This window comes from Lonchura striata, chromosome 11, assembly GCF_050655825.1.
Source record: "Lonchura striata isolate lonStrDom1 chromosome 11, ASM5065582v1, whole genome shotgun sequence".
Taxonomy (NCBI): Eukaryota; Metazoa; Chordata; class Aves; order Passeriformes; family Estrildidae; genus Lonchura; species Lonchura striata.
Window position 1 is genome coordinate 18,657,924 of NC_140713.1, and position 25,936 is coordinate 18,683,859.

Consider the following 25,936-nt stretch of genomic DNA (forward strand, 5'->3'; position numbering starts at 1 on the left):
TGTTTAGAGCTTACAAGGTAAAGTCCATGGGGTAGGAAGAAGCTTTTGTGCAGTGCATCCCCCTGACCTTTTGCTTCATTGGCAAAGCAGTTTCTGCTCAGTTCTTTCTGGAAAGCAATTATTTTGCAGACCCCAAGGTACAGAAAACAGGCTTTGCTTTCCAGACCTCCTCTCAGCACTCCATCAGTGAAACACTGAGTCACAGGTGGCTGCAGTAGAAGACTGCCTTCAAAAGCTTCTTTATTCTGAAATAAAGCTACTCTGCAGACAATTGTGGAAAACAACTAATGCAAAACCAATTCTGTGACAGTGGAGAGACACCCATGGTAAAAGAACATCCCCTCAGCTGGAAAGGAAAGGATCATTTCCGAGAATAACACATGGAAACAGCAGGTAATGTTAGACACCACCACATCCACTTCTGACATCTGCTCTCCTCATCTGGAGACACGGGACACACTTACCAGTACTGTGAACGTGTGAGTTGCTGGATCCATGTCTAGGACTTAAGCTGGGGGAGCCGGGGTAGCTGTCCTGGGAGCGGGGGCTGCGGGCGCTGAAACACCGCACTTCGCTGTCCGTGCCGTTCACCATCTCCACAAACTGCCGGCACCTGCGCTCATGGAGGCAAGAGGGACAGAGGCTGCGTGACAGCCGGGCTGCTCTGCACTCTGCCTGCCTCAGGGCCCGCCTGGGGAACTCCCAGAAACTTTCCAAAAGACATTTCAGGCTCCTGGGCCTGTGTATTGTGCGTGCTCTGATGATGCTACAGAGGAAGGTGTCGCCGCAACCCCCAGCTGGGTAATAATTAGCATTGACTCCATGATTGCAGAAGGCTGATCAATTGCTTTATTGTATCATCCTATACTATATTATACTATACCTATTAATAAACTCAGTAACCCTTACAGCCAGTCTGATACTAATGGGTCAATCCATCCAAACACCATCCAGTGTCCAATTAAGAAATCACCCTTTGGTAAATAAATCTCCATGACACATTCCACATGTGCACAACAGCAGGTGCAGCAAGTGGAGATAAGAATTGTTTCTAATTCTTTTCTCTGATCTTCTCACAGCTGTCCCTGGGAAAGTCCGTGCCTGCTCTGTGGCCAGAGAGCTGCTGCCACAGAAGGAGTTTGGAAAGTTCATTTTTGATGCTAATGGATGTTGAGATATTCCCAAAAAAGTTTAATTCCACTGTGCTACGAAAAAACTGTTTCTTTGCAGCTTTCACCTCCAGTGTTCTAGAGGTAATCCAAAATTCAATCATGGAGGGTTTTTCTCAGGGTGAAGGTACTAAATCTGTCAAATATCATAATTCCTTCACTACTCCATTAACCCAAAAATACTGGTGGTTAATGGAAAATAGAAGGGAAGAGTAAAAAATGCAATATTCACAGTGACAGTGAGGACATTTAGCTTTACTGGGGATTGTCCTCATATGTCTCAGAAGCCTGTGGAGAACCACTCTGTACAGCTGGGAGAACTGGGACGCTTCTTTCTTTAATCTCCACCCCAGACAGCCTTTTCCATACATCTGCCTTTCTAGGAACCTTCACAGTGACAGACACTGCTCCAGCACTGCAAGATCTCCACAAGACCAGTAAAGAAACTCTGCTGAAGGAATTCCTGGCAGTCAGCAGAACTAAAATTCACCCACCTATGCCTGACCTCATGAGGCAAAGCTACATTGGGTCTAAGTAGCAACAAAAGGGCTACATCTACGGTGCTACAAGCACTGTGCAAAGGACTCCCAAAGGGAGCTCAAACAGTTTGAATTCAGAGCAAGGTGTGCAGCCAGACTGGATATTTGGACAGGATCTTCTTCCCTCCTTCATTTACACATTTCAGCATTAAGGAGCATAAAGCTTTTCATACTTACTTTAACATGAAGAGCAGGTTGGGGTTATGTTCTAGGAGGCCAGGATAGAGCTGCTGGGTGGCTTCTATAGCCTCTCCCACTCTGCCTGCTAATACTAGCTTCTGTATTCCTGAAAGCAAAAGGAGACCTAGTGACACACAGGACCAGCCCACAGGAACAGCCAAAAGAGCTCTCTCATCCATTCCATCCAGGTCCCCACTACCACCTTGCACAAGGGCTTGGGAGAACTGGAGACCATATTTGGTTTATTATGGATTATGGGGAGGAAAACCCTGTGAAACCGTGAAAGGATCTTTTAGTAGCAAAAAAACATCAAGAGTAGAAGGATCTGAAGGATGAAGTAGGTGGGTTGGGGTGCTCTGAGACTTTAGTCCTTTAGTCACAGAGCTCTGCAGCCATGGAAACAAAAGCAGGACATGCCAACTGGATGGAAACAAGGAGGCAGCTGGGGAAGCGACAATTTCAGAGGCCAAGTTCCTAGGTCACCTTCATATTACATTATCTGTCTGGTTCAAGCTTGGAAGCAAACATATGGCTAAATAGATTACTCTTACAGGATCTGTGGTCTTAAATCACAGCACAGTACTGCTTCCACCAATATTCCTACCACTATGCAGAAGTAATTATATCAACAAAACTACGTTCCCCCAAGTCCACCTCAATGTATTCCCACAGAAGTACAAGCTATTGACTACACTAGAAACAGCTCAGTGACTTGTACACATCTACGAGGTGCAAAGACACAAGGCAGAAGACACTTATCATGCAGGGTGTTTATGTCCCATGTATGTTCCTTCAGCAGGTCAGAAGACACAAATGCAAGACTCAACTTGAGATCCCTGAAAGCTCAGAGAAGCTGCTGATCTACAGCAACTCACATTTCTTTTTTTTAAGTGTACTTAGAGATAAAAATTAAATGTACTTTAAACTGAAACTGCATTGTTTTTTCAGCACTCTTTATAAACAGCAGAGGGAAGTTTTGGAGTGGCCCATGAGGTGCTTTGTGAGCAGGGCCTCTGATAACAACAGGCTGTGGCTTTTGCAGAGTGTTGGAGCAGTTGGAAGCCCAGTCTGGTAAATCTTCATTAACAATCCCAGTAACAAACTGCAATGACTTGTCTTGTCTCCCACTTCTCAGTGTCTATCTGGTTGTTATTGTAGTTGAAATCTGGAACCAAAGCCGTGGCTCTCACACCAACACAAGAGCTCTTCTCATTTCACTCTCTTGCACGTCCATTTTCTCGTCTCGCCGCTTCTGACAGCTCTGCTTTGCCTTGTTTGGCAACTCTCACAGATGTCATTCCTTTTTATATTTCCCCCTCTTTTTGTTTCCCCATCTGTGTTTTCCTCACACCTTTTATTCAGGCCCCAACTTCAGGGCTCTGCATTCCCTCCCTCCATCTGCCTTGTCACCTGTGCTCAGGCAAACGAGCCCGCAGCATCTCGCGTGCCTCCGCCAGACCCTGCCAGCTAAACCCACACCACTGGGAGCTGGGCTCAGGGTTGCATAATGCATGACCTGGAAAGCACAAAGCCCATCAGCACTAACAGGCAGCAACTGCAAGTTATTTAAAAGCAGAGTCCCCAGATGAACCTGAATGCTGGCTAAGCACACGCGATGTATGGAGAGCAAGCCACAAAGGGGCACAATGCTCTGATACGTAACAGTGACACGAGAAACAGTTCACAAAGGGAAGGGAAATGTACAGCCATGTGGCCTGTATTCAGCAGCCAGGAGAATGCAGAAAATACACCAATGTTCTGCCACTCTGCAGGCTGAGCCTGTGAATAGAAAAGTTTTTAAAAAAGGTACAGCAGGAAAAAGCTGTAAGCCTTATTCTGCAGGACCAGAAGCGCTGACAGCCTCACCAGGTGAGAGATGAGCCACTGGGGAGCAAAGAGCAGCAACCAAAACAGACACAGAACACAAATTCTTCACCCAGTGTGAGCTTAACACATTGTCTGTGAATCTGAAAACCCCACAGCAGGTAAAAGTTACCTGAAATCACAATGTGCAGAGGGACTGGAAGTGTCCTTAACTCAGAGCTCCAGCGAAACTAATGGATGTGTCTGAGTCCCTGTGCCCAGGCTAATGGAACTGCCCCTGCTGCAAGAGCCTGCAGTGAGAGCTCAAATCCAAAGGGATCTCTGGTGCACAGTGATCTCAGCTCAGGTAAAGCACAGGAAGGAACAGGGCAGTTCTCCAGGCAAAGACGACAGAAGGTGGAGAACACGCAGTGATGATGGGGAAAGTGCTCCTAGCAGAGATTCCCAAGCTCTACCCCACAGCCAGCAGCTTCCACTCCTCTGCAGAGTCCCAAAGGGAACACACTTGAGGAGTGACATCTGAGAGACTTACTTTGTCTGTTCTTTATTGAGGTCTGTTCTTCCTGGATTGTGGTGTCTGTGACTCTGGCAAAGGCAGTTGCTGTTGAACAGTACCCATGATGAACCAAATATGATGAAACCATACTAGAAAAAAAGAAAATACAAAGAGATTATGAAGTACCAGTGAAACAGAGCCATCACACTGGAGCAAAAAGAAACCAACACAACAGAAGTTGCAATCTCACTGAGAAACTCAGCTTGCTTAGGACATAACCAAGGTTCTACTTCTGTGTGTATTTACAAGATAGGCACCTGGTCCTCTGCAAACAGGAGGGAGACTCTAAATTCACTTAACAGAGTGGGAAAAAAAGATATTTAGAATTTCAGTGCATATACAGTATTTATTTATGACTGCTGCCCAAGGGTCACTTGTAAGGGCTCAATACTCTGTTACTGACATCCTATACAGACATAAATCTGAGCCTCAGAGAGGTTAATGGCTTTCAAGTAGATCTAAAAAAGAAGAAAATATTCTGGTCCTGAATTTCTTCCATCACTTATTACACCTTTAGTACTTTAATCTCCTTATGAATTCTGCACATTCACAAATACTTTAATCTGGTATCAGCATTGATTTTAAAAACATTAACACTCTTCGAAGCTGTATTTTTCAAATATCTCTGGGGAGGGAGTACTATCACTGTCAGAAAACAAACAAAACAAAACCATCTTCCTGAACAGATAATTTCTAATGCACTTGTGTCTTCCCAGGACACAGTGACTCAAGGATCATTGCATTTTAACAAAATCTAAAAAGCCAGTATCAGGATTTCAAAGCTACTCAAGATGAATCTCAAAACAGGCTTCTCATGATGAAGCTGGCAGTGAACTGATCAAGTCACAGCTCAAAGCACACACTCAACTTGGCTACTTTCAGTACAAGAAAGAGTATTTTATGAGTCAGCAATCATTCTTAGGGATAACATTGTATACAGGTGTGTAATTTTGGAAGTTGTTTTAAATACAAGTGCTTCTGCCCAAGAGCTCTATAGGAGGAGCTCCAGAGTGGTGACCCTGACAACCTCACTGGCGCATAAGAAAAAATTCTGGAGAACACAAGGAACAAATATAGGGATAAATTGATCTCACTGCAGCAGAATCAACAGTTCTTGGTAAGGGAGGTCCTGGCTCTCTAGTTTGGTCCCATTTTGGAAGGCAAATAACAGCATCAATAACACTTCTGAATTCTGACAACTCCTGTCAACTGTTCTCATCAAGTTCAACTCAATCCTTTTTGCAATGAGAAGTGCTTTCAATATTCATAAATTCATAAAATGCCATAATTGTGCTTTCAGTTAGGTTTGGAAGCCTTTAGTTCAGGCTATTTCTTGCTCTTTCATTTCTGAATTCAGCTGACTTACACACTGCCTTTTCTCCTGTATTAGGAGTTTTTATGGTGTCTTCCCCCTCCCATAGTGCATCACCCCAAAATGTATGTTCTTCCATTGCTACAAGCTTCCATGCAATCTTTGGCTGAAAATTTCTCCCATATCTTTTACATTTGAAACAGCATCAATCTACACACGCAAGACTTAAACAACAGAACACAGGGTAAAACAATCTGAGCAAAATGCACAGAGTGGCAATTTTTGCCATAAGAAAGCACACAAAATAGAACTTAAGGCGTATTTAAAGCCTAACAAGAAGGAAGAAGCTGAACACCAAGGCAGTGGCTTACTTCTGCAGCATGGCTTGCCACTCTCCCAGCCTGTCTCCTATAGGAAACCGCTTAATGGTGCTCTGGATCTTCGCCCTCCACTCCCTCATGTAGTCCTCGATGTCAAACACAAAGGGCTGCTGCCCAAAGTTGGCATCCACGATCTCTCCTGGAGTCTGGAGACCCACTGTAGGGTAGAGGTTTGACTGGGAAGGGAGAAAAACAAACCTGTATTAAAAACAGCTTTCTCCTTCCAGTTCCAGTTATGTGGTTTGGTAAAACCAAAGAGCTGCTCTTTAAATTGAAATAAATATAATGGAACTGGAAGAGGCAACAGCACTTTGGGAACTTATCAAGGAATCCTGTGACTTGTGCATTTTTGAAAAGTTATTGCATCAAACCAGAACAATGGGTTCAATCCCCCAGCAGCCTGGGATCGAGGCCATGACTGCTGTCTGTAGATGGCACTTCTGGCTTAGTTTTCTATAATTTCTACCAAGAGAAATTGTCACTTCTCTTCAAGACCCAGCAAATAATATAACAACAACAGAAATAATAATGGAAATTAATAATAATAATAATAATAACAGTAACAACAACAATAATTAATAATAAATAAATAATGAGAGGTGCATAATCTCAATCAATGGATCTGTGTATTTCCTCCTGTTTCAACTCAACTTTTTTATTCCTTGGAAATTGTTATCTCAGTATTGTACATCTCTGATGAAAATGGAACAGACAGTGGTGGAGCTCTGAGGTTAGGTCTTTGATGATCCCAAGACACCCAGAAAAGAAATTATACTACTGATAAATTAATTTCATTTTAAGAAAAAGTCTACAGGTCCAAATGGACACTTTGACCCATCATCAGCTGATAATTCAGCTTCTAAGGATGATTTAATTGAAAATAAGAGTTCAAAGTGTATCAGAAGTTCTCTGAAATCATGCTATATTAAGAATAAGCTTACAGATATAAATGGAATCCCTGAGCCCACTTAAATGTTGGGGAAAGAGAAACAGCATCACAAAAGGTACAGGGATGCCTGGTTCTCATCATTGATCACATTTTTCAAGAGTATGTTCCATTCACTGTCAAGTTACTTCTCTGCAGCACAGATTACTTTTCTGTTTGCAATACAGACACAAACTTCACTAATTCTCTGTTTCACAGTGTGTGCTGAGAGCCTGTAGTGTGGGGGAAGAAATCTCTCTTGTGCCACTCAGGAACTGTTTGGTGTTGGTTTTTTCCACTTTGGCCTAAAACAGTGGAGCCAAAAACTGGACACTGGGCAAGGCACAGGGACACTTGTATGGAATTGAAGTCTGGAAGGTGCCTGGCTGCAGTGCCTTGCTGAGAGCTGAATCCGTGTCAGATGTTAGAACAGCAGAGGGGCAGACCTCCCTCCTTAAGTCCAATCACAAACCTAGGATGATCCTCTCCTCTATAGCAACAGACATGGGCATTCCTACAATTACCTGGGAAATTTCTTCAACTTATTCTTCCTTGTTGCAGAGATGAGGATGATTAAGGCCTGGAACAGGTTCCAAGAGGGAATGCAGCATCTCTGTTCTCATTTTCAAAACTGAACTGGTTAAGAACCTGACCAAACTCCTCTACCTTTGAAATTATCAGACCTCAGAACACCAAGTAAAGAAATTAATCTATAAATACAGGCTGGAAATTGAAAAGAGATCAGGATGACTGCATTACTGTTGATTGACTAAACCTCCTTTCCTGTTTCCACACCAAGGAAATCTTTAGGTCAGAGATGTGTAAAGTAAATACAGCATAGTAAAGGAAGAGCTACCAGAGGAAAATGTTGTAATTACATTTAGTCCCTCCATTCTTTCAAAATTGGTTGACATGGAAATATCTCTAAAGAAGGATCAGATATTTTCCACAGCCCTTACTTTGGATTTCTTATTATCTTCTCAGTATCTTAAACCCAGGGGTTTCCAAAGCCAGGAATCAGACACCCAAAATACTTGTAAGTTGGAAGCAACCCCCCCCCCCCCCAATTTTGGCTATGCTCATCTTTGAGCAGAAGCTGCCTACCCTCTACATCTCTCAAATCACCTCTAAAGTAAAATTCTGTTTTTCAATGTAGGATGTGTTCCCTCTGTTTAGCAGCTCTTGGGAAGTTCACGTATCTCCAGCACCCTGCCAGATGCAGGCAGACACAATCCCAGAGCCCACTGACCCAGGAGATGCTTTTCCTGCCAAGTTTTTCAGGAACACCTTCTCCATGACATCTGGCCCACCTCTTGCCCTGATGTTGGCCACCAGTTACTCACAACCCCCACTGTTCATCTTGACCTGGTTTGTAACCCCCTTGTCCCTCTGCACTCCTACAATACCATCCCAGGCATTTCTGGTTTGTTTTTTTTTATCTCCCATTATTCCTTCAACCTCCAGAAGAAAAAGGAAACTCCCTCTTTTCCTCTGTGGGAATTCACTCCTATTTCAAGCAGCTCTTTTGGTTTTAACTTCAGCCTGTGCTAAGCCAAAATGTGTTTTTTCCTATCACTATTTTTGTACAAATGAAAACACCCTTTAGAGGAAACTGAAATAAGCCAAAGCAAGTATGTTTCAACATCTGTGTTTCTGGTTTTCAAATTAATGTATCCATTTCAACTTCCTAATATTGTGACTTCTGCAAAATATTACCTTCACCATTTGCCTCTGGAAGGGGAACTTTGGAACAAGCATTTCAAGGAAATTATTTCTAATCTGGCAATGTTTTGAAGGGTCAATTTAATTGACCCTTCAGCTCCAACACCCCTGTAATGCAAGGAAAAGCTCTCCCTTAAAGTCCTCCTGGAGGGGTGAGTAATGAAGAATGGACCAGAGCTAAAAAATCCATGTGGAGCTGCTCAAACCAGAGCACTTCAAGGGTCACTCAGGTAAGTTTGCTGTTCCCACTCCTGTTTGCAGTTAAATTTTCAGAACTGCAGCTTTAGCAGGTGAAGTACACAGACTCTGTAATGGACACTTTTTTTTCCTTTACCTTATAATCGCTGGATATTGTGTTAGAGCCTGGAACAGAGAACTATAAGAAATGAAACCTGCAAGTCATCAGCTTCAAATTCTCTAATGCCTCAAGAATTCTACAATCTCTGACAGTATTCATTATATTTAAACTAAAGTCTATCTTGGGTTTGGCATCTCCTTTAGGAAAGGCAGTAACCTGAACTGTTTGAACAACCAATAATCCATGGGCCAAGGGAGCAAAAAGAACACATGGAATACATTGGTCTGTGCAAGGGTGAAGGAAGAAGGCAGTAATCCAAGGGAAGGATATTGGAAAAGAGAATGCTAAAATCAGGTGTAGGCACCCTTAGGAAGCTGCCAGCAGAGCAGCAGAGTGATTTAGCATATGCAGAGGGATGTCCTAGATCCACATGGAGACAGAAGTCTCCTATCCTTGCTCACATCCACAATTAAGGGGTAAAAAGATCCCATTAAGCTTCTTTCCTCCTCTTTTTGAAGATGAATTATCTCATGAAGGATAATTCTCAATAGTAGGAGGCTTCCAGAGCATCAGCTGTTCTCCTTCCTGGCCCGGAAAAATAGTTTTCCGGATTAGCTGCTGCTGTAAAAGCCAGAAGGGGATTTCCCCAGAAAACAGCTAAGCAACCTGGCTGGTAAAGGTACAGAGACCATTTACACACCATTTAACCACTGGAGATTCCACCAGGAGGCATCTGCCAAAACCTACCCTGGCCAGATTTTCTCCCAGTTTCACACTAAAGCATCTCCTCTGCACAAGACACAGAGAGAAACAAGCCTGAGATCCTGTGAGGATGATCTGGCCAGATCAAGAAAGAGCAGGACAGGGAGATGCCAGGGGCTCAGGAGAGTTTTGAGCTCAATCTCACTGGCACTGCAAAACCTCAGTGCAGCAAGCACCCTTCTGTCTGCTCTGCCTGCCCAGCTGCTCATCCCCTGTGCTAGCAGAGACTCAGCACAGAGGTGAACAGCTTACACACAAACATTAAATGTCTGTGTTGGCTCATTGTGCACTCCAGTGTCAACAGGATGCAAGTTAAGCTAAGCAGGACAGGGAATTTCAACCTGCCAAATCTGTGCTGTGAAGCTCCACAGCAACACTTGAGCAGTAAATGACAAAGCAGTGGTTATGTGCTGGAGAGCCATTGCTGATTGACAGGAGCCTAAATAGCCACTGTCTATCTCCACATGGTCACTGCTCCTGCTGCAGAAGGAGAAGCAGTCTAGCCAAATAAGACTAAGTGCTGAAAAAATAAGAGAGAATATGGTAAATCTGTGACTACTTATGCAATCTATATCCAGAGGGAAAACAAACAGCACCAACAACTAAGGGGTACATCAGAGAAGCATCTTCTTGCTGTGGATGCAAGGTTATCAAAATACCTCACTCCAAGAGGTTAATGTTCATGGAAAGACAAACTATTCTTGTACTTTAATAAATTGTATTTGGACCAAGTGAATGAACTGCTGTGGAACAACCCACATAAAGAGCTTCTGGTTTAGAACACACTGCAATGCTACCAAGTTCAAAGACTCTAGGACAAAAAAAGCCCAGAACACCCTGTATTGACAGCTGATGTGAAAAGGCCAATCAAATAACTGCAATCTAAGTGCAGGCTGTAGTTGGGATATGACAGAAATCTGTAAAGCCCTAAACCCCATTGGGAAGGTCAATAGGGAGTGCTGGCCATTATTTCTCACAATACAAAAATTAGAGGAACAAGATACATTTTTGGACAGGAAGTACAGAACAAAGCAAAGCAACCTTTCTTCCACACAACAGGGAAGTCAACCAAGATAACTGATTACTTTGTAGGCCTAAAAAAAGTTATCAAAACTAAGAAATTTGTCACAGTAAATTAATTAGTGGTTATTAAGTACAAAGACAGGAGTGCAACCTTAGGGACAAGAAGTCCTGTGTATGAGAGGAATGCAGGATGTGTTGGTGTATGCCTGACCTGTGTTTACCTTTTTTTTACTGAACACACCCTCCTTGTCAAGGAACACTTGGGTGTAGAAAAGAGGGAACATTTTCTTGTGCTTTTGTGAGGCCTGACTAGACACCAGTGTAACTATGCACATGTACTTCTCCTCAGAGTCAAAGCTGCATTAGGAAGACAATGACCTGTAATAAAGTTTGCATCCTTGCTTTAATTTCAGGAGAGGGAGCAACATATTCTTAGAGGTGGTGAGGGACGAGAGGAGGCATGTGAGTAGCCCACAAACCCAGTCACAGGATTATGAAGTTTCAGAAAAAGGAGCATCCACATCATTCAGTAATGTATGTTATCATGTTTTTTTTTCAACAGGGCATCAAACAGAAAAAAAAATCACACCCCCACACTCTTCCCCCTCCCTTCTGTTTGCATTCTTACTTAAAATACTGAAAATAGGTGTACTTACAGGGAGGTCTGTAAAGGCTATACCTGTGGGGGGAAAAATATTAGAATTAAAAAGACAAAGGATTTTTTTCCCTGCTTGCCTGCATCCTTAACGTGCTACAAAACATTACTCCATTTCAAATCCCAGCTGTGACCCTGCATTTCACTACCTCATGCATTTAGAAGTAACTTCCCTCCCCAATCCCCTCCTCCGCAAAGTTTTGCATCTGGAGAAAGGTTCAGGAACAAGCCTAAATGTTTTCAACATCTCTCCCAAAAATTTGATTTTCTAAAAGCAGCTCCTCTTTCCTTTGCTTCTCCCTCTGTTACGAGGAGTTAAGTTTTCATGACACACTGTGGTGTTAGAAACAGAGTTTTAGTATAAAATTGCTTCGGTTTAGGCTATAACTGATTCTTCTAATCAGCCAGAGAAAGAGGAATGAATATTCAGCACTTGGCATTACAGCTGGGAACAGCCCTGCAACAGGACCAAGCTGCAGGCAGGAGCACCTGAGAGAAACACTGTGCAAAGAACAACCTCATCCTCAACTCAGCTGACACAGCTCCAAACAGAAATTAAGGGGAAAAGGTGTATGGTTTCCCTTTTTATTTACATCTGGCATATCAGAAAAGAGGCATTTAAGCTGAAGCAGCCATTGCCTGGGGTGGCTAACAGAGTTTTGGCTAGAGACAACACTCACCAGAGCCAGCTACCCCAGGCACAGCTCTGCACCTGCTTTAGGTGCATCTCCAAAGGATGGAGCCTCTCCTGCCACGGGTGGGATCCAGCAGCACAGGGAGATGGATCAGCCAGAGCCAGCAGCTCTGCCCCCCAGGCTCTGGGTCACCCTCACCAACAGCACAGGGGACACTGCTGCCATCACCTCAGCAGGCTCAGCTAAATCCAGAGTGCCAGGAGTCAGTCTGGAAGCTGCAGGCTTTCCCCATGTGTGCTCCCAAGAATGATTTCATGTCCCCAGCCAGAGGAAAGCTGGTACCCACACCAGTACACCCAGTTCTCACACATGTCCCACCTCTCCTCCTTCCCTTCTGCCTGGCACTGGAAGGCACTGCAGAAGCAGGAGAACACCACCCTCTGTTTTTAATTTTAGGACTATTTTAACCCAGAGCTGCAATGTAACATTACCAGATCAGTCTGAAATGGTAATTTAAACCAATTTTAGGAGTCAAACTAGGAAGCAAGTAATTTCTATTCAAAACAGCACAGATCTAAATCAAATACTCAGAAAGAAATCCTGAATATTTTACTAAATAAACAGCCAATAAAGTTAAATTAACATCATGGCAGATAGCCAATATGGTTTAATGAACATCCTGGCAGTTTGGACCTTGTCTGTTGAGCACCTTCTCTACAACCAAAGACTGTGAACACAGATGATGTTGAACATCTGGCTTAGAAAAACATTCAGTAAGCATTTCTCCCACCTTGTCACTTTGCCCAGATATTGTTCCTCACTCAAACTTTTTTTTCACTTTGCAATTATTTTGCTCAGCTGGATGAAAAGGTGGATGAAAGCTTGTTTTCCTACTTTTATACCAGAATGAGGCCAATCTCCTTGAGCCTGTTGTCCACTGGAGTCTTCCTCTGCCCCCAGCACCTCTCAGAGCCAAAGGTGCCAGGCTGTGTGGCTGGAAGCTGCTTCCAGCACCTGGACAAGCACATGGTTTTTGAATGGACTACAAGGTGGGTGGAAAATTGGCTGAACTGTCAGGATAGAAGAGTTGTGATCAGCAGCTCAAAGTCCAAAAGTTGTCCCTCAGGGATCAATGGCAGGGCCAACACAGTTCCGTGTCTTCACTAATGACCTGGACAATGGGACAAAGTGTGCTCAGGTGCCACCAAAGAGGAGAGTGGACAATAGGCTGGAGGGCTCAGTGCTATAGTGGAGAAATGATCCAGCACAAGCCTCCCAAAGCTCAACAAAGGCACCCTAAGAGCCCTGCCAGCAGGCTGTGACACTCCCAGAAAACAGGACAGGATGAGGCTCACTGGAGAGAAAGCAGATCTGCAGAAATGATTCAGGGTCCTGCTGGGCAGCAAGCAGAGCAGGAGCCAGCAGTGGGTCCTTGCAGCAAAGAACATCAACCACATCCTGAGTTGTATTAGTGAGAGTGTAGGTTAAAGGATGGGATTTCTCCCTTCTTTTCCAACACTGATTAGTCTACACTTCAGTTATGATGTTCACTTTAGGGCGCCCCAGCACAGGACACAGTGAGACTGGAGTGAGCCCAGCAGAGGCCAGCAAGACAAAGACAGGCTAAGGGAAAAGTCTCTGTTCAGCCTCAAAAACATTAGGGCAGACACCTATTGCTGCCCACAGCTGTCATATAGGAGGGCACAAAAAAGGCTTTTCTCAGAGATGCATGGTGGCAGGAGACAGGAAGCAACACAGACAAGCTGCAACATGGGAAATTCTAATGAGAAAAAATCAGTATGAATTTTGGTCAAACACTGAATCAGGACCAGAAAAGCTCCCAGGTGATTTCCATTCTTAAAGACAGTAAAAACTTAATGAGTTTCTGAGTAACACAATCTAGTTTGGGCCTGCTTTCAGCAGGGTGTTAGATGCTTGACCTCCAGAGATCCCTCCCAGAGAAAATAATTCTATGATTCTATAAATAAACTTATTACATTGCCTTTACAATGAGACAAATGTATGTTTTCCACATTCTGTTATGACTAATACAATGCTTTATGCTGACAGCACTTGGTCTGTTGCAGAGATGTCTGCTTAGAGTTTCTGCATCTGCACTGCTACACACTTTCATCCAGGAAAGCCAACAGCAGAAAGTGAAATAATCACAGACTGTTTTCTTTCCCTGCAGCCCCTCCAAAGCCTGAATCCAGTTTAAAACCACAACTTTCTTAAAAACGTAAGGACCGGACTAATCAAGAGGTCAGGAAGCAAGAGCAAGTGTGTGAAGAGCCTGCCCTCTAAGTCCATGAAGTTAATGTCATCATCAAGGCAGTACATAAAGATATTAAATGAAGGTTCAGTGCTAGGGCACAGTGTGATTTTCATTTTCACCTGCCAACCAAACAAAGGACTTCCACTTTCCATGACTGCACTTACAGACGACCCCCCATGCACAGAACGTGTCTGTGGACCTCTCATCCCATCTCTGCTCTCCACCCAGCACCAATCATCCTTTCTGCCTCACAACTGGCCACTTACAAAATTCAATTTGCAAAAGACAGCATACATTTGGTAATCAGCCACAGCACTCCAGTGCCTGCACAGCAGGGTATCCTCCAGCATCTGTTCAGGTAACTGTGATCCAGGGAATCCTTAAGCACTGCTGCTGGATTGCAATAAACACAACATGCTCAGCAGCATGGGCATCCTAAGGAGCAGACCAGGAAATGGCAGCCCAGGAAAATACTTGAATACTTCTCCAACGTGCTGCTGAGGAGAAGCACTGCCAAACCCACACACCACTGCATGCCCTTGGAAACAGATATCCTCCAGTCAGGCCACCTGGGTAAAAACTGCTCATACAGAGAACAAGGCCATAGTCAAGTCTGGTATTTTCTGTTCACTTTGGTAGTGAATGAGGGCAGTGAGGCCCTGGCACAGGTTGTCCAGAGAAGCTGTGGCTGCCCCATCCCTGGAAGTGTTCAAGGCCAAGGTGGATGGGGCCCTGCAACCTGGTCTAGTTGCAGGAAGGTTGTCTCTGCCCACAGCAGAGGGGCTGGAACTACATGATCTTAAAGGTCCCTTCCGACCCAAACCACTCCAGGATTCCATGGTTTTAAATCTGATTAATCTGAAGTCCTGTTTTGACCATCCCAATGCTCTTGCTGTCTGCAAACTGCATTTGGAGCTTTGGGGTCAAACCTATAAAATCTGGGACTGACACCTGCATGTCTCTCACAATAGGTTTCTGCATTACTCTTAATGTTTCTCCTAGTCTCTAACTGGCTGTAGAATGGATATTTCACTTTTTAGGTTAACTTGGTCTTTCCAAGAGCCTGCACTAGAACTCAAACTACGGGAAGTTTTCTATGCCAAGACTTCAGAGGGTTGCATGCTCTTTTTATAGCCCTGCTGCTCCATTTACCTTGGTCTGCTGTCAAAGTCTGAGATCTGAGACACTCCTACATCAGTCCCTGAGCAAACTCATCCACTTAAACCCAGAGACCTGCAGCAGTCACATTTCCTCCTCATGTCCTGGTCCAAGACTTTCTGCTTAATGGCTGGTGCCCCAACATTTCTCCCTCTTTCTCTCCAAATCCACTCTCATCACACTTCTAGCCACATCTCACTATGTTTTGTACTGCCAGGACTCTGCTCAGAACTTGTCAAAAGTGTTTCATCAGCAGCCAGAAGACATTCAAGACATTTTCCAGAACAGAGAATTAAGACTACATACGATGTCAAACAGTTTTCATGTGACGTCTCCAAATAAAGTTCAAGACTTAGCTCCAACCAGAACATCCAGAATTTGTGATGGCCAAGAAAACAGTTCTTATACAGTGCTCCTGATGGATCTAATTAAATGAAAAAGTATGGAGACAATGGAAGATAATAGTTAAGCAACAGAAGAAATTGCAAGGAAAACAAAAGGGGGCGTGTCTAATTAATAGATGAAAAGGAGAGGACTTAAATGGTGAAGAGTGAATTAGAAAGACAAAGCTACAGTAATTCCATCAAAAGAAAGACAAAATCAAACTCTGAAACCCCACTCTCAAGCTAACTGGCCTCACAAAGGGGCTGATTAGCCTCATTAATATTCTTGGCATCTACAGTAGGGTTACACAATTACCTCATCTCCTAGGAGGAGACATACATGGCTTCCACAGCTTCATGTCAGGGAACACCTGGAAAAACACACATTCATCCCTTTCCTGGTAAACCTTGGGTTTACACAACACAAAAATGAGATACTCGAGTTAGCACTAAATATCATTAATTCAAGACCTTCAAGGAGTTGCTTCTTTCAGGAAAGAAAGCATTCTGACTTCCAAACAAATCATTGCTCCTGCCTCCATTTGGCCTTGGCTCCTCTGCTATCTCACCCCCTCCTCACATCTCTGCTCTGTGCCCACGAGGAGCTGTGTAACCCCTGGCCAAGGGGCTCCTCTCCTCAGCACTGCACTGAGCACTTCTCCTGGACAGTTTCTTTATCAGTGACACAAACAGACTCTGCTGGCCCTGACCAACAGCCTCCTCAGATGAGGTTTTCATTCTGCATTTGTGAAAAGGCAGTAAAATGTTCCTGCAGCTTTTGTGGGGTCACCCAGCAAGGCCTGAGGTCTGCTGCTCCCTTCTGCACTTCCATCCCTGTCTCCTCTAACCACACCAGCTCTCCTCTCTCTATCACTATTATGCCACTACAGCTCAGAGAAAAGCTGCTACACACAGGAGCCAGCTGTGAATGGCTTCTACCTGTCCTTTTCTCAGACAGCTCATGTCTTGTACTGTACATCTGAAGAGCTCAAGAGGACACCCAGGGGACAGCAATGCTTATACCTAATGCTGCTCTCTAAGAATGGTAATTTTCTCATTACCTTTCCTGTTTCTTCCCACTGGCACTGTTTACCACTGGGGGAGACTGTTCCTCAAGGGGTCATTCAATGTCAGATTAGAAAAACATGAGCTTTCCATCCAAAAAAGCCCCATCTTTGAAGAAAAAGGAACAGTTCAATTTAAGAAAGGAAGACTAGATAACTTCTCTGCTGTGAAAAACTTTGAATGTCCCAAACCAAACAAATCTCTGAGCAAGGACACGAGGCGAAGAATAAGAGGGTGGTAATGACAAAAGGTAACACAGAAGTTACTGCACTGGGCTCTTAATTTGGCTTCATCTGCCCAGACACCCAGGCACAACATAGTCCTGGGTACAAAACAGAGAAGGAGTAAGCAGCAACTTTTCAACTCATACAGCTTAGATTGTGGAGATGCTGGTCATTAGAAATAAATTAAATATCAAATGAACAAACTTCCATTCATTAAATAGAAGATCTGGCCTCCTCCTGACTCTCACACTTTTGTTATGATGAAAAGTAACAGCACTGTCAGGGTGAAAAACAGTGAAGCTGGAAAACCACCCACATAAACAACAGAAAACATCCAGAGGAGCACAGCACAAACCACTACAGGGAAATACATGCTAAAAAGCAAGGACAACAACTAAAAGGAGACATTTTGTGAAATCTTTTTAACTATTTCATTATCTCAGTTGCTTTTGTTTTATCTTGTATCACTTCTAAGCAAAAGCTCCTGCTCTACACCATCAGCTGTTGCTTTCAAGCCTCTACTTGTCTTACCAGTACTGGACTGACATGGGCAGCCTGAACAACCCCAGCTCTCCCAGCCTTTCCTCCTAGGACAGATGCTCCAAAGCCTTCATCACCTTGGCAGCCTTTTGCTAGACTCTCTCCAGTAAGTCCATCTCTCTGTAATACTGGGGAGCTCAGTACTCCTCCCAAGAGCTCATCAGAAATTCTGTACTCTCCATGCACACACTGCACTCCTATCCCACTCCTTCCTTCAGCCCAGCCAGCAACTCAAAACATCTTTGCTTTGGTCAGTGTTTTGAGCAGGGTATTTCTGGTATTACTCTACCAATTTAATCTTGAATTCAATGAAGTAGAATTGACACAGCAAGGAGAAGCAAAGGAAAGGAGTGCTCATCCCTCCCTGCCAAATCAAATGAATCCCAGTACAAAAAGTGAGATGAACCTATAAAAACTTACTGCACATCTTATATGTTTTAAAAAAAAAAAAAAGACAAGAATTTATCTGGGGTGGAGAACATGTCATCCAGGGAAATGGTATTTTAAGGGAAAATGGCCAAAAATTTCTATTTTAGACAACTAAGATACGACAGATGCCTGGAAAACATCTGAGGTATTAATTTGGGCAATTTTTTTTAACCCTTAACTCTTAAGACAGTTACTGAAACAAGTGTGAAATGAACCAAATTGTAGCTCAATGCTCAAGTCAGACCACTCTTGTGCTGAATTAATGTCTGGCTTTGGGAATGCTCAGACCAAAGTGTTGAGGCTTTCAGATGGAAAAGTCCCTTCAAAAATGAAGGCCAGTACCGTGGCTTTGTAGATAGTTGAACAACACCCTAATTAAACCTCCCACTTCTTTCCTTCTCTCCCTCTTGTCCAGCCAGTAGACATCTTATCCAACCTCCCACCTCCTGTGCAGTAGCAGAGGAAAGCAGAAGAAGCTGTGGATGAAATTCTAACATATCTAAACAAACTGAGCAGCATGGAAACCATTTTACCTGCTGGAAGCATTTCTGTCTTGGAGCCAATTTACAACTGCTGACAGCTGCTGAGTGCTCTGCCATTTAAACCTTACTCACAGGTGTGGGACAAGAGCTACAATACAGCAAATTAAACAGCAGCAAGAGCAGGGCTGGGGCATCCTGAGAACACCTTCCTTCACTTACCTAAGCTGTGGCCATTTTTTGTGTAGAAGCAGGTATTGTTGATGAGGTTGACACAGCAGCCAATCACATCTCCAGTGGTGAACGTGGGGCCGTAGGGCTGCCCTGTCCCCGAGGAACAGAAGGAGTGCCCATCATCACCGTGGTACCCATAAGAATGTTTATCCCATCCTGCAAAAGACAAGAAAAAGAACAGGACAGCAGTGAAAACAGTTCAGCAGAACCACATGGGACTATTACAACTCTCAGGACACCATTTTCTGTGTGTGTTTTAAAATTTGATTCCCCCTCCTGATTCATCCCAATATTAATTTTCACATACTGGTAACTGAAAAGAAATTAATGGTCTTTAATCAGAACACATCATGTGCATTTCAACACGTTTCTCTTTTATCTTGCCTGAGGTGAAACAAACTCCTTTTATAAAACACCTGTGCTTCCCAACACCAAAATCTTCCCACAAAGACATTTAACAAAATAATTCTCAGACACTTGCAGCTTTGTCTGTAAGCACTTTCACAGGTGTTCCAAATGGAGAGAGGCAACTTTTGCATCTTCAAATCTGTATTTCCCTTTCAGGAGTTGATAAGGATTTCTATGTTTCCATTGGGATACAATATTTCCCGTTCTGCAGACAGCTTAAAACACAACCCTCAAATGTCAAAGGGGAGTTCAATGCAAAGTGGTCAGTTCTAATATTAATATCTTTTATTTCTGCTGCCAGTAATATTGTGCTAAGGGTTACAACTGTACCCTGCCCACTTGTTATTTTCTATATATCCCAGTAATTTCATTTGGAGCATTCCTCTGAATGGCACAATCAAAGACACATCTCATAGAGAGACAGAGTTCTACCAGAAAGTGATATAACATTAAAAACAGACACCTGTGGTTTATATGGATATGGCTGGATCCTTAGGGAAGCAAAAGAAGGTGTTTTGGCCATCTTCTGACCTTATACACCCAAGGGTGGTGCAGACTGTTAAATGTGGAGTGATGGCTCTGGCAAAGGGACTGTGTAAGAAACACAGAAACTGTGCAGGAAATGCACATCCTGCAATGAGGCACAAAAAGACTGAGCACACTGAGAACTACAGAGCAGAGAGAGCCCTGTGAAGGTGGGCTGGAGAGCCTTCCACCTCATCCTTCTGTGAGCCAGGATTTTCCTCCAAAACCAACAACATGAGGGCACTAGAAATTTAAACTTGTGAAATAGTGCTACAACACTGAGGCATCAGCACTCACACGCTCAGGGTTTCTCAGAAAAGCACAAAAGTCAGTGCATGACTAGGCCCTGTTTATTGTACCACACCAAATGAATGCCAGTGGGAAAGTCAGGGAACAAAGCAAGACTGAAACATGCCACAGTCCAATATTTTGGACCTCAGAGTAAACTTTGGGAGTGAAAGGCATGAAGGAGACCCAGCAAATTCTAGTCTAGAAATGGTGAGCAATTTCCTCTATTTAGTCTCACACATCCAACAGGAACAGACAGAGATGTCCCAAGAGTCAGCTCTGTCTTCTCTCGGATCAGCTCCAAACAAGCTGCTGACAGTAGCACCAGTCCTGCTTCAAATCTTCATGAAAGACAGGGACAACAGCACAGGCAGCACCCTCAGCAAGCACAAAAACGATGCCAAATCGACTTGCCAAAACAAAGGAGGAAGTGATAGGGGCTCTAGAGTCTGTTGTCAAACTTCTACTGCTAAGACTTCATCCAGTAAAAATATCATTGAAATATTTTTGAATTTTTAAAACTCTGGCTCCTTCCCACTATCCCTTTTATTTGCTCTGTTGCCATCGCTGATCTATAATTTTAGTCTCCCCAAAACCAGATCTCTTACACGAGTGTCAGTTCAGAACTTCTCTAATGCAGCTATTGAGAAGTTATAATTCAGATGATAACCTAAATCAATTTGTCTCTTAATGTACTAATAATACGATCCAAATACAAACTTCTATATCTTCTGCATACAAAACATTCCTGGCATTACAAAGCACCTACCAAGAACTTGTCATCAGCTGCATCTAAGCAGTGAAGTGCTTACACATCACTGGGTAAGGCTTCTGTAAGAAGTACAACAGTGTGTCCAGCCATGAGGATGAGCTCACTAAATACTTGGGCCAATGCAGACATTACTGGTTCTGCAGTGTGAGAAATAAAGTTTCATACCTACAGATCACAGCTGATCCTACTGAAAAAACCCTCCTCCTGGTTCCTTTATGACCTGAGCTTCACAGTGTCAGTTCTTGCTGTAGCACCAATGGTGGTGGGGAACTCCAGTGAAAAGTGACTGAATAAAGGCCTTGAAGACAATGACAAACGTGGTACATACAGCCACAATGCCTGGAAAAAGCTTGTTTTGAATCTTATTCTCCCCAGAAAACCACTAACGTAATTAGTTAAGGAAATTAATTTGCTCACCCAGCACTTGGCTGAGTTTACTTTTTCAGCTCAAATGTTGTGTAGTGCTGAACCTGGACCTGGCACCACACTAGGGGCTTTAAATCTAGACTGTCACCTTATCACATCACCATGGTCATCTTAAACAACAAGCCAGAGATGTTTGAGTGAACTTACTGTACTCACTGTAAACATAAGCTGAGTGGCATTAATCATATGCCTAACCTTAAGTTATTTATTAATAAAAACCAGATTGCTATGCCTAAAATTCTGCCCAAAATAAACATGAGGGCAGTGGCATATGGGTAATTCCAGAACTGGCTGGTTTCAGCCAGTCTTCTGAAATTTCCTAATAATTTGAATTAAAACCAACAATCAGCACTTCTAGTTCTTCTAGGTCAAAGTTTTCAGAGCCTGTTGATTTAAATAGTGTATCCCTATTAAAAGCATTTGATATTATCCTGGATTACCAGCAGAGTGGGGAGTAACTCATCACATACATTTCGAAAATACAGACTCCAGCTTTTCTCAAAACACTTCCTGAAAACTTGGGCTTTTCCTGCATCATTAACAATTTGCTGTCGCCACCTAGGAATGGGTCCAGTATATTACAACCTCCTCTGTGACTCCCACAACACCCTTTGAGCCTCCAGTGACTAAACAGCTTCTTCCTCTACAAACTCCAGCAGTGCTTTAATAAGGACTAAACCAGAACTTCCTGAAATCCCTCCCCGCAGCTGCATCTGCAAATTCTCTGGACAGTTTAACCTCTGTGCCACTTGTACTCAAGTAGTGCAGAAGTCACTGTTGTGACCTGGAAGGCAGAGATGAGGTGATACCCACATGCTCCTAAAATGGCTGTCCCTGTGGGATGGGGGATCAGCCCAGACAAGGACACTCTCCAAGAAGTAAGACAGCAGAATTACAGGATGTGCATGTATCACACCCTGACTGAAGAGCATTACCACTCTCCAACCACCTGTAAGCACAGACAGACTGAGCCAGATGGAGATTCTGTTCACTGAGTACTTCTGAAAGGATTTTGTTTCTATTAAATTGTTCAATTCTCTGTGAAGAACATAGAAACACTCATATCATTCACTGTGCCCTGGAAGAAGGAGTTTGACAGCATAACTGCAAGCAATGAAAACGTGCCTCCTACTACTTGGATATATCCTGTAGTTCCTGCACGGGAGAAGATGACAAACTATGGATTTAGTGTCTCCAGAACATACATCAGTAAGCAGACCTCTGCAAAATCCCCCATAATTATCCCTTTTCCAGGCTGATGAGTCCTAACTTATTTAGTTATTTCCTGCTTTTCTGACCATCATCATCTGAACCTTCTTTGGATTTAGTGTTGCTTGTGAGAATGGAGATGAAGATGCTCCATGGAGAAGAGGAGCAGGCTGCAGTTGTTCTCTGCACTGCTCCCAAGCCCTCTACATGTTAATCCTAGCATTTTCCCTTTATTGTCCTTTCTACCACTGACCTGATGTTTCCATGAAGTCATTGTCATCACTCCAAAACGCATCACATTGTGACAATGCTCCCTTTGCAGAGATTCTCATGTGAATCTCCCTGGTGGGGCACGTTGCCTCAGCTCCCACAGCTCCCCCCAGCACCTCTCACCACCCTCAATCTCACAATTCTCAGCAGCTCCCAGCCCATCCCAGGACAGAGAGGTGCTGGCAGCTGCTCCTAAGAAAACCCTGGAAGAACCCACACACTGACAGTTTGTGACTGGTAGCTCATTCCAGCAGGGCTGTTTAAAGAACATCCCATTTTGGTCTCTTGGTCATAGCTCTGTCTAGAGCAATGGACACTCAGCACCTACGTGCAGTGCAGATTCCTCTCAAACTTTCAGAAATCTGGACAAAAGTGGAGAATGTGCCTTTTCTTACAAAACACAGGTCATTGACTCCTGATGCACTATATAGACTGAAATCAAGTGAGCTTATAGTTGCTGCAGGATCCAGTTTACAGTTATTTCTTTCTTTCCTTTCCCTTCCCCATCCTCTCTTCAAAATCATTTTAAATAGAGGAGACAGGCAGAGAACAGAAAGGATTTGGTCACTTGGCCCATGGCAGTGGTCAGAGCAGAACCTCAACGTCCTGACTCTCACTGTTTTCACTACAGCTCATTTTGAAGACAGCACTTTGAACATATAAACAGAGAATCACAACCACTACAGGTAGGACTTCAGCAGCTACTGAGCAAAATGAGGGTAAGTTTACATCCCTTTAAACTGAACCCTTCAAAACCCAAACTCAAAATATACCTATATTTATTAACAAGACGCAGAGTAACTCAGATTGTGCAATCAAAGAACGGGAAGAAAGAAAAACAAAAACCATGAATAGGGCTTGGGAGGACATTTTTGTATGTTCAACACCAAACTGAAGCTCTGTTTGGCCTGCTAACAAGAAAAAGTTGATATGCTGACCTTCTTGGCAGACTACCTTGATCCCAACACATGGGGGAAAAAAATGAACAGTGAGTTCCATGGCTGCTGCTTGATAAACAGGTCAGAATTATGCAATGCCAGACACGTGGCAGAAAGGACTTGAGTTACTTCAGGACACACAGTTACAGGATAAACTGATAAACACTCACTCTTAAGCAAGCATTAGAGTTAGATGTAGTGTGCTACTACTATCCCTGACTGTCCCACATCTGTCCCTGTTCAATCTCCCACTCAATGTCAGCCTTTATTATTGACTCTTTGGTCAGATCCTGACTTCTATACCTGAGATCAGACTGTCTCAGAAGGCAGCAAGTGGGAAGTGGCTCCGTTGAGCTGGGTGACCATTTACATCTCAGCACCACAGAAAGAACATGGTGGTTTAGCTCTCTGCTTCAAGAACCCCAGTAATGAACAGAACTTCTGGTAGGCTCTGGGCAAAACTGGCATCATGGCTACATCACACACCTAGGTAAAACAGGAACTGGATAACTGCTCAGCCTTGAACGTGTGGAGGGATGGATGGATGGATGGATGGATGGATGGATGGGTAGGCAGGATGCCCTGATGGAAGTTACCAAGGGCAGTATTTTCACACCTTTTGTGGCCTGATGCTTTGTTCCCACAGGGTGGAGAAGGAAGCCAAGTGATGACATCCCCCATCAAGGTTCAAACATGTCCAACTTTGGGCACAAGGGAAGAGAGAAGCCAACACCCACAGGGATGTGTACTCAGATCCCCTCTGATGACATGCCAAAGGACTGACATGCAAGGCCCAGTGATCATGGAAAATATACTTTTCCAGTGAGTTATAGCCAGGCACGTCAGACTCCTCCTGCTCTGCACTTGCTGGGCTAAAGATGTTGGCAGACAGATGAACTTTATCACTGACACATGGACCATTCCCTGCCCCTGAACATTCCAAAGGAGAAACACGTTCTACTGCAACTCAGCACAAGCTTTCAATGTAGTGGGTGCAGAAGCTGCTGCAAAGGGCAGGGCATTGCTGACCACATATTCAGTGGTAACTTCCCTGCTGTCAGGGACACCTGCAGCATCTGAAGCTGTAAGAAATGGTGAAGTATGTTTGGGCATATGAAGGGCAGATGGAAGTTCCTCAGAAAGAATTTGAAAATTTGTAAATAGGGTTTGTGTCTGTTCTATCATAACTAAAGGGAGAGTTTGAGACTTATTCTTCAGGACAGATCCCAGTGACCACTCTACAGTTTTTACAAAGTTTCTCTCTATCTGCTTTCTCTCTTTCCTATTTTGGAACACTTTTAATTTTTCTCCCCTTTCTGTTCTTGTCCAGTATTTTGCCTGTGGCATTCCTCTTCCCACTCCTCTGGCCAGCAATCCTAGCTTCCCACAGCTGCCCATGCCAGGGCAAGTGGTGTGCAAACACTAGCTGCAAAGAGACAAGAACTTGTGTCAACATACTGAAATAAACCAAACAAAATTATTTTATAAGATTTATTGAATCCAAAGTCCAGCAGAAACAGATGTACAAACTTTGCTTGTACAGTGCTTGGGGAATGGGATGTGGAGGGTGGAGGCAGCAGCAGAGCCCAGAGTTGCTGCTGGACCATGTTCCAGTTGGAGGCAGGGCCTTCTCCGTGCTTTGTGCTGAGCAGGCTGCTCTTGCTCAGCCAGCTATGGGTCTTTGGCAGCAGCAGAGCATGAGGTCAGGGGAGGGGAAGGTATATTCAACAGAGGCTGAACAGATGGAATCTGGTGCACAGAGAAGTTGGATGTTGCTTCTACACCGTCCTGGGCTGAGCAGTCCCAGGCAGGACAGGACAACCATGAACATGGGACAGGAGCCAATACCACAGCAGAAGCAAAACCACCCTCTGCTGATGACTCCATCTTCCAGTGGATTTTCTCTGCAAGTGGATGTGCCTTTGGTGTACATCAGTCCAGAACAATGAATGCAGGCCTTTATTCCCAGCAAAAGGAAGGCTCAGCAAGCTCTGGTGTTCCTACAGCCTCAGAAACCACATGTCTGGTCATGAGAAGTCTGTAAATACCTGGCCATGAGAAATCTGCTGCGCCAAGAAGCATCTGAGATGCTGGAGCATCTCGGCTGTCACTCTGTTTTATAGCATTTTTTGCCAAGCCCTATGAAGCTGCATAGACATCACATGTTTTGGTGAGAGCAGGGTTCTTGCTTTGCTTTCCTTTATTCAATCATGCTTTAGAATCAAATCAACTATTAGTGCTGCAACACATCTTTCTGTTCCCATAATGAGCCTACACAAACAGCTGCTCAGTGACCACAGCAATCTCTGTAACAGAACTGGGGATGTGGGCAT

General features: G+C 43.8%; 1 protein-coding gene across 3 annotated transcripts in view; it reads right to left on the minus strand.

Annotated features, from left to right (window-relative positions):
* RANBP10 (RAN binding protein 10) overlaps positions 1 to 25,936 on the minus strand; it is a 66,067-nt gene that overhangs the window by 12,865 nt on the left and 27,266 nt on the right. For all 3 annotated transcript variants that reach the window (XM_085589799.1, XM_021541172.3, XM_085589800.1), the window contains exons 4-9: positions 18,756 to 18,923; positions 11,347 to 11,369; positions 5,952 to 6,136; positions 4,245 to 4,357; positions 1,886 to 1,994; positions 465 to 613 (exon numbers count right to left, since the gene is read on the minus strand). In XM_085589799.1, coding sequence (XP_085445925.1) covers positions 465 to 613; positions 1,886 to 1,994; positions 4,245 to 4,357; positions 5,952 to 6,136; positions 11,347 to 11,369; positions 18,756 to 18,923 — 747 coding nt within the window. The remainder of the gene's footprint in view (positions 1 to 464; positions 614 to 1,885; positions 1,995 to 4,244; positions 4,358 to 5,951; positions 6,137 to 11,346; positions 11,370 to 18,755; positions 18,924 to 25,936) is intronic.